At 38.0% G+C, this 9,304-nt stretch overlaps 2 protein-coding genes across 2 annotated transcripts; one reads left to right on the top strand and one right to left on the bottom strand.

Annotated features, from left to right (window-relative positions):
* Nucleotides 1-1,013, bottom strand: LOC308690253 (C-X-C motif chemokine 11-6-like). Its single transcript, XM_081364610.1, has 4 exons — nucleotides 910-1,013; nucleotides 674-800; nucleotides 488-577; nucleotides 1-341 (listed from the first exon to the last, which is right to left on the bottom strand). Exons 1-4 carry the CDS (start codon nucleotides 965-967, stop codon nucleotides 254-256), a joined length of 363 nt encoding a protein of 120 aa, XP_081220736.1. The 5' UTR covers nucleotides 968-1,013; the 3' UTR covers nucleotides 1-253.
* A 3,473-nt stretch (nucleotides 1,014-4,486) lies between these two features.
* LOC308691781 (C-X-C motif chemokine 11-6-like) lies at nucleotides 4,487-5,860 on the top strand. Its single transcript, XM_081367337.1, has 4 exons — nucleotides 4,487-4,576; nucleotides 4,691-4,817; nucleotides 4,927-5,013; nucleotides 5,149-5,860. The coding sequence occupies exons 1-4, from the start codon at nucleotides 4,519-4,521 to the stop codon at nucleotides 5,174-5,176; spliced, it is 300 nt and encodes a 99-aa protein (XP_081223463.1). The 5' UTR covers nucleotides 4,487-4,518; the 3' UTR covers nucleotides 5,177-5,860.
* The last annotated feature ends 3,444 nt before the right edge of the window (nucleotides 5,861-9,304 follow it).

The following is a 9,304-nucleotide window of genomic DNA, read 5'->3' on the forward strand; positions in this document are numbered from 1 at the left end:
AATTCATAGATAAAAAGCTTTATTTAGCACTTCTTTGAGGACAATGAAAATAAAATCATACATCACATTTAAAAAAGACTATACATATGACACAGGTCTTGTGAAAATATAAAATAAAAAATGAAGGCTTTTTACAATGCAGTGCTCACATAAAAATAATTTAATCAGCTTAGGCATTACTAAATATTTTAAGTTATTTTTTTCTAAATTGAATCCCAACTTATTTAGGCAGTGTATGAATACATATGAAATATCATTTGAAAGATGTTGGTGCTGATGGTGTCAGGATGTTCTTCAGTGGCACAGTGACAGTTGTACTGTGTGGAACAGACTTCTGGTTCCTGCAAAATCAGAAAAAAGTAAATTTAATATAATTGTGTTAATTAATTTAGTTAATTGCTATGTGTCTCCCTCTGCCAGATGAGTTTATGTCTTTGTATTGAATGTATAAATGATAAGTAAATAAACTTAAAGCAGATATTCTTACCTCTTTTCAAGAGCCTTTATTATGACATTTTTAGTGAATTTTGACTCAGGGTTCATGCATTTCCGTCCTGCACCATTCTTCAGAGTGACACTGTGAAACGACAAAAGTGGTGAGCTGAATCTTACTCAGGAGAGTTTGTGGAGTTGATCAACATTTAAATAAATGAAAAATGTAGGCTATGCTTACATAATCTCATGTTTGTGACAAGATGGACTTGGAGGGATGATCTCAACCTTCTCGATGTTCTTCACTAAAACCATGTTTGCACCTTTGTCTGCACAGAAGCACCTGCCCTTTGAAGACCTTTCCTGCCCTGGAAAAGAAATTTCATTACAGTGTATTAGCTGCAAAACATCACTATAATCAAAGATACAAGATATTCTAAACGATTTTGATCTATTACTCTCAGAGATCAAACTCACCTTTCACTCCTACAGCAATCAGGCAGGCAAGAAGAACAAAAGCTGCAATAGTCTTCATTGTCTTGTTCTCGATGAACTGTGCTTGTCTGGGTCAGTGAGATTATGACTGAAGGCATTCAGAGCTCATTTAAATACTCTAGGACCAGGGGTTTCCCCTCAGTTTTTGTTCTCGTTTTTCCCCCACTACTCCAGCTTCCTCTCCTTTTTAGTTGTGATTTCTCAGAAGTGCCTGAAATTTACATAAATGAGGACGTAAATATTGCATAAATAGACTGAAATATTCATGTTAATTATGTTTTGGTGGGAGTAATATAAGGCGTCATACCAAAACACTGAAAGTTCGGGCAAGTAAAACATGATAACTGATTTATTTTAATGGCTTTTATTAGCTGTTTTTAAGCACGTCACAATCTCTTGTATATTTAGTGCACAAATTAAGGTATATCAGAACAGTGAAAGATAGAAAATACACCAAACTATCAATGCAATCTCTTGCAATATAACTTTTAATGAAGCAAAACTGTCATGTAACAGAGGGACAGAAAACAGGAATGCAGTCCTGTTTATTGCACAAAGTTGCTGGCAGGTAAATTGGCAGACTTAAAGGAATAGCTCACCCAAAAATTAAAATTAGCCCATGATTTACTCACCCTCAAGTCATCCTAGGTGTATATGACATTCTTATTTCAGACGAACAGAGCTCTTTTAAACTGAACAGAGCTCTTGTATTTCAGTTGCTCGATGACTGGAAGAGAGGAGAGCATGATGAAGGCAAGTAGGCACAAATGAAGAATGAGTCAGGTAAGTTCATACACATTTAGTGAAAGACAAGACTATGACAAACTGAGGATGGCTCAGTTATAGCCTCTCTCTCTCTCTCTCTCTCTCAAGAGAGGCATATCAAGATGCTGATTAGACAGCATGATTATTGCACAGGTGTGCCTTAGGCTGGCCACAATAAAAGGCCACTCTAAAATGCAGTTTTATCACACAGCACAATGTCACAGATGTCGCAAGTTTTGAGGGAGCGTGCATTTGGCATGCTGACTGCAGGAATGTCCACCAGAGCTGTTGCCCGTGAATTGAATGTTCATTTCTCTATACCATAAGCCGTCTCCAAAGGCGTTTCAGAGAATTTGGCAGTACATCCAACCGGCCTTGGATATTCAAAAATGAAGTACATTTTACTTATTGTTTTTTTCAGTGTTGTTCATGTACTTTATTTTTTATTGACATGGCAGATTGTAGCAAAAATGACAGTGCTCTAATAACAGTTGTTAGCTGAATACATTTGACATATCAATTGACATTGAACATGATGTAGATGTAATGAAGACCAAGCTCCAGTGAAATAGCTTCACAATCCCCTATAATGTCTTTATGTCCTTCATTATGTGTGTATTCTGAGTGGCAGTTTCTCTCTCCAGATGATGAGGTTATGATACATGACAGCATCTGAAATACACAATTGAGTTTAGAGTTACATTGTGTCTCTTCAATTTGATTATGTAAAAACAATTATGTTCATGAAGGCCAAAATTAACAAAAATGGACAGAATGGTCCCTTTACCATGCTAAAAGGAAAAATTTCTATAAAGTCATGGTATAGCTTTAATGTTTTTAAAAAATCAAACAATATGGATCATAAATTCCATTTCTCTGTTACTTACTTTGTGGAGAAGAGAAGATGAGTATCCAAAACTGAACAGAGCTGCTCACACTATATGTTCTGTTAAACTAAAAGAGAAAAATACATGATTGTTAGGAAATGATTGTTACAATTTTTAAAGTTATAATTTATATACATTTTAAGAAATAAATCATTTACCTGTTGAGAGTATGTTGACAGTCTGTGTAGTAACTGTAGTTGTATAGCTGAACTCCAGAAAATCAGTAATAAGGAGACTTTGACAGTTACAGATTTGAAAAAAGGCGGGAATAAAGAACCCTAAACTCTAACACAAAGAACCATTTCAGCATATAAAGAGTTCTTTACAGACAGATGCGGTACTCAGTAGATTTTTTACTATGTGTAAAGAACCATATTTTTTTAGAGTGTACATATACATAGTCTATGGGTGAGTAGGCCATAAGAGTCCTTAAAGGGATAGTTCACCCAAAAATGAAAATTAGCCCATGATTTACTCACCCTGAAGCCATCCTAGGTGTATATGACATTCTTCTTTCAGACGAATAAAATTGGAGTTATATTAAAAATGTCCTGGCTCTTCCAAACCTCATAATGGGAGTAAATGGGTAGGCTATATGATTTTGGTAATCCATCAGAGCGTATCCATCCATGATAAAAGTGCTTGAAATGGCTCTCGGGGCTTAATAAAGGCCTTCTGAAGTGAAGTGATGCGTTTGTGTAAGTAAAATAACTAGCTTCCGGCAGACGGCCCTACACGTCGACTTACACCAAAAGAGTAATACTTGATGATGTATGACGTAGGAGTAGCGTAAGCTTTGACACCTCTCGCCGATCAAACAGGGCTGGGCAACCGCGTTCATCATTACGTTAGTTTTAAATATGGATATTTTTCGTACACGAACGCATCGCTTCGCTTCAGAAGGCCTTTATTAACCCCCCCACTCATGAGTAGTGACAGGTGTTACAGGTAAGTATTCTGATGCGAATGAACGAGTGGGTGTTGTAGAGTCTGGTGCAGTGGACTGTTGCATGAAGCCGGTTTCAGTTGCTACCCAGGTAATTTTGAACAAACTCTGTTTTTTCAGGCTCAAGAAGGTGGATTGGTTTTGAGTGGGTTTCTGGCCATGGCCCAGAGCAGGTTTTATTCTTGGTTAGAGATTGCAAACCAAAACTGGAACAATCAGCTGTGAGCAAAGTGACATTTATCTTATGCAATAAATCCACTCCCCTTATATCACTCACTCTAAATTAAAGCAGTTTATAGTGGAATTTTTCAAAATGAGACAAAATTGCCTGTCTTTTGCTGCTAATTGTTTATCATTAAATGTGAGCTTCTCATTAAGAATCTATTTCAGAAACAGGGGAAGTGAAAACTGATGATTGATTCTTTTCCTCTGAAAACAGAAGTTTACAGTAGTTCATTTCCTAGTTTGCTGTGATGTCACTAATTTTCATCATCACTGTATTGGTCATTTCATGATCCAAAATGTAAGTGTTTATTATTATTTTAAACATTTTAACAATGTGTGCACATGGTTTTGAACACATTTGTTGCAAATTTGATTGTTTGTTTACATTTGTTTGTACAAATTACATTATAATTATAGATGAATGTCAGTATTAAGGGTGGTTTAGTACTTGTGCTGGAATGTATTACATTTGGTCTCTAAATGTATATTTGGCTTAAATAATTCACATCAGCTTTCAAAATTGTGATAAAACAAACTCTTCCTCATTGCCAAGAGCAATCATGACACTAAATGACAAGAGACCAGCACATATCCAAAGCTTTGAGCAAAGGCATTTCAAAGAAATGGGAAATCGAAACAGCTGTGCTTGTGAAAGTGAGACTGGGAACTATGCCCGTGCTATAAACCCCTGATCTTCTGATGGCTATATAAGCAGCTAATCGTCTTCAGTAATAACAGCCTTAGACAGTCATCAAAACCTTAAACACAATGAAGACTGCTGCAGTTGTTGTTTTTCTGGTCTGTCTGCTTGCTCAAGAAGTACATGGTGAGTGTTGTTTATTAAGACCGTACTATTGATTCTGCAAGGGTATCTCTTCTAAATATTAGTTTTTTATTATGTTCTGCAGCTAAAAAATCCCCCCAAAAAATTCTCTTCCAGGGCAGAACAAGATTCACAATGGCAGGTGCTTCTGTGCTGGCAAAGGAGTGGATGTGGTTTTAAGAAAGAACATTGAGAAGTTTGAAATCATGCCTCCAAGTCCATCTTGTGGAAAACAAGAGATTATGTAAGGACAAAAACAATGATTTTACATGGATATTTACACATTAATGATCATACTGCTATCTCAAGATTCTTGAACGCATTCAGCTCATCTTTCCTTTTTTTATTTCCAGTGTCACTTTGAAGAGTGCAGAGCGTAAATGCTTAAATCCAGAGTCTAAATTCACCCAGAATTTAATCAGGAGGGTTCTTGAAAAGATGTAAGTGTAAATTTATTTGCTGTGTTGAACTAAAAATTAGCCCCAAATTGCTACTTATTAAATTAATAAATGATATAAAAATTAATATAAACATTTCTAAAATAATATATGATGAACTGTTCCTGATCTTTACAGGGCCCAGCAGTCAGACACGCTCATGTGAATATGGATTAGCTGCTGTTTTACGCCACTGAAGAACATCCTGATACCCACGAAATGCTGTATAACCTCTAGTTGACAGTTACTACATTTGAGAACATACATCTGCATAAACATAGTGAAATATAAAGTAGTGTTAATATTTGCTTGTTAATTTATGCAACTGACTGGGTAGTAATTTACTAAAATATTTTAGTTTTTATCCAAGTACATTTTTTATGTCATTATTTTATGTTATTCTTTTGTGCAGTGCTATACAATCCACTTGTTTAATTATCTTATTTCCCTGTGTTCACTGTTACCAAATAAAATAAAAAGATCCCTATATGATTGGGCTCTGTTCATTCAAAAACTGAATTACACACTGTGCAGGTCAATATAGGGTAAAATTTTTTAGCATATTTTGCATACAGGACAATGATGTATTTTCCAATATATTATCAAGGGAAGAAAGCATTCGCTAATTTATTTTTTAAAGCACAAATTTGAACATAAAAGGAGATTATACTGCCCCACTAGGGTATGATGAACCTGGCTGGGCCAAGAAGCCTCCTGAGTGGAAACCTCTGTCATAACTGTCAGTTTTTATATAATATGCAAGAAAATTTTTTTATCATTATGTAACAAAGGTTTAAGGCTCAAGGAAGAAGAAGGTGGGAACCGGTGAACAATAAACGTGACTTTAATTAAAAAATAAACACAAAAATCAAAACGAAAATAAAGTGGCAGTCCTTCACGGACCACTGCCACACAAACATAAACAAAACACAACATAAAGTCCAGGCCTGGTCCTCTTCCGTCTTGCAGTGTTGTCATTCCTCCTTTTATCCTTCCGGTTCTCCTTCCGTGAGACTCATTCCCACAACTCTCTGCCCCGCTCTGCTTGCCACATACCCCCATCACCCCTCCAAGGCTGGTGGTACACCACCACCACCATCACCAGAGTGAAAATCCCATTTTGGGACCTGGCCTTAGTTCTTGAGTTCTTGACTAGGCCCTCAAGAACTAAGGCCAGGTCCCACTAGAGCCACTAGAGTCAGTGCCTGTCAAGCTTCTGGCTCTAAAGATGTTTTTTTACTCATGGTTATTACTTTTCTAAAGAGAATTGGGGATTTGCAGGCTCTGTCTGTCTCGCTATCCTGCTTAAACTTTGCATCCCCCAAGGCTTTGGCAAGGGGCACCCCCTTGTAACATCTATGTGATGCAGCAGGCTGGTCCTCTCCACACATATTTAGCAGATTTATAGTTTGGATGTTCATGCTGTTCCGGGTTTCCATGTCCTTGAGTCAACATCCCAAAGTAATATCTGAGACCTATCCAACATTTGTGTGGACACACTACACAACCTCGAGGGGTCCAGACACTTTCTAGTGCGGTGCCATTCATATTCTCATTCTCATTAGCGTATGATACGCAGCATCGAGTGTAGCTTTTGATAGGGAACATCTTGGGTTACTTGACTGTAACCCTGTTCCCTGAAAAAGCAGGAATGAGACGCTGCTTCCCTTTGCCGCACTGGTGGGCATGTCTAGAGTCTCTTCAGACAAAGTTGTAACCTGGAAGCGTGTCCGTTTCATGCTATTTATATCCTCTCATGAGCTTGCATTCCAATGACGTCATCGTTAGAGGTTACTTAAGCCAAGTTTTTGGTGTGGTTGCCACACATGCTTCACAACTGGTTGAACAAAGAACATTCTCATTAGGGTATGATATCGTTCCTGCTTTTTTAGGGAACAGGGTTACAGTCAAGTAACCCAAGACAATTTTCTTCTTCTTCTTCTTCTTCTTCTACACTGATAAGTCTGATGTTGAGGAGAAGGAATCCTAGACATCCCACCCTGCAAAATATCTTACCCTGTCTTACCTTATCACTAAAGACTGTTGAGCTATCCCAACCTAGTTTAGTTTTAAAGCTTTAAATTTGGCATGAAACAGAAGTTGCATTAGTCTTTTCTTCCCAATCTGCTTAATAAGTCATGGTGTACAGTAAGTTGTATGTGTCCAGAAGTATTTATGTTTGCAGATCCAGGCCTATACTCGTTTCCATTGAGAATACTATCGTAACATATCACAGATTTAAAGTAGGCCTATAAGCTTTTAAAAACTCATAGTGTACAACTATAGTCTCCGGGCTCATGGTGTCCCAGGCACCAATATTTTAACAAATCATAAAAGATTAATATCTATCTGGCCATCTGAGATTTCAGTATGGAAATAAACATTAGGATCATGATCTTTCGGTATTATTACATCACATCATGAGTGAATATTAACACCATTTATTGTTTGCTTTTGGCATCTGATAGAGTATTTGGACCATGGAAATGGTGACATGTGACGTCAGACTTAGCAAGCAGAAAGTAACGTATATACAAGTGAAACAGCTTCTTGAACAAAGAAAAAAAGATTGGTCGTGCATTGATTTTGTCCATGAGGAATTGGTTGGATGGTTGTGGTTTGCTATTGCTGTGATCTCATGAGAGAGGTTGATCCCGCCCTCGTGCATCATCAGAGAAGAGAAGAGATGTCACTGTAAGGGAAGTTAATTTGATTAAAGATTATGAGTGCACATGAATTTAAAAAAAAAAAATAGCGTTATGCACGGATAAATCATTATTAAAAATAGAAATAGTCAACTTCAATTGTCAATTTTTTTGTTCAACCAGTTGTGAAGCATGTGTGGCAAACACACCAAGATCTTGGCTTAAGTAACCTCTAACAATGACGTCATTGGAATGCAAGCTCATGAGAGGATATAAATAGCATGAAACAGACACGCTTCCAGGTTACAACTTTGTCTGAAGAGACTTTAGACATGCCCACCAGTGCGGTTATGGTCACACAGTGTGTGCCACGCCCCCATACCCATCTCAGGACTCCGCTGTGCTCCGCTGTTGTAGTGATCTCACATGCATCAATCCGAGCTAAGTGAATGCAGCAGCGGATGCCATATGCCCCAGGAGCCTACGGAGAAAAGAGATGCTATGCACAGGGGAGAGCTTGCTCTTCTCCATGTTAACCGGAAGGGGGGTAATGGCTGCATCACTCACTGCATAGCATCACTCACTGCCAAACTGTACCCAGTATGCTCCAGAGATTGAAATAGGGTACCGCTGCCAGTTGAGCCAGCTGTGGAATAGAAAAGGCTGTTTTCGAAATGAAAACAAAAGATTCTCCACCTGGCCACCATGCGTCGAGTAAGCGCACTTTGTTGGCATCCCACATCTCTGCAAGGTTTAGCCAGAGATGACGTTCCTCGACCACCAAGGTGGACATTGTCTGGCCGGGGGCCTGCACTATGACTTTTGTCATAGGTCATGAGGTCAGTCGTGCGCAGTTCTGGCATCAACCCCGGCTCAGAACTACCCTTGTGCGGCTCTTTTAGTGCTTTGGCCTGGTGGACTTGCAGGGTGCCAATGGCATGTAAGACAAAGGCAGCCTGTTCAGCGGCACTGTAAGCCTTAGCAGCCAGGCCTGCCGTCGACTTACAGGCCTTGGACGGGAGCTGTGGACGGTTCCTCCAGGTGGAGGATAGTGACCTCTGACCCAATGCATGCATACCTGTCAACATTTGGGTACCAAAATACGGGAGACCTGTTTTTTTTGTGGGGGTTTGGGGGATTATGGGATGTGCTGGATGGTAGAGGCAGGCTAAATACACATTAATGGTGCAGATATTAACATAAATAAATACATAATATTCAATAAAACTAAAAAGAAACATGAATAAGACTTATTCATGTTTCTTCTTTATTCATTTTTATCGATTGCAATAATTAACTAGATTAATCACAAAAAAATGCTGTGATTAATTACGATGAATCACTATTAAAAACGTTTTTAATATATTTTATAATGTAATAATTTCACAGAATCTCCAAATTAATGTAGAAACAACATAAAGACAGTATTTTTTTAAATATTTGTCTAATAGGTAGGAAATATACAGAAATTGAATAAAGTTATCTAACAGTTTGCACAGCATACATTTTTTAATTATATAGTTCTTTAGTCAAGAGCATTGAGTGTTTTTCTCTGTTCCCTTTGTTCTTGTGTAACTTAACTGACAGAAAGCTTTAGTGGCTGCTGTCTCTTTAAAACCTGCCGTTACTGACAGAGAATGACGGATCTC

Source organism: Scardinius erythrophthalmus (genome assembly GCF_964197995.2).
Source record: "Scardinius erythrophthalmus genome assembly, chromosome: 5".
In the NCBI taxonomy this organism is placed as follows: domain Eukaryota; kingdom Metazoa; phylum Chordata; class Actinopteri; order Cypriniformes; family Leuciscidae; genus Scardinius; species Scardinius erythrophthalmus.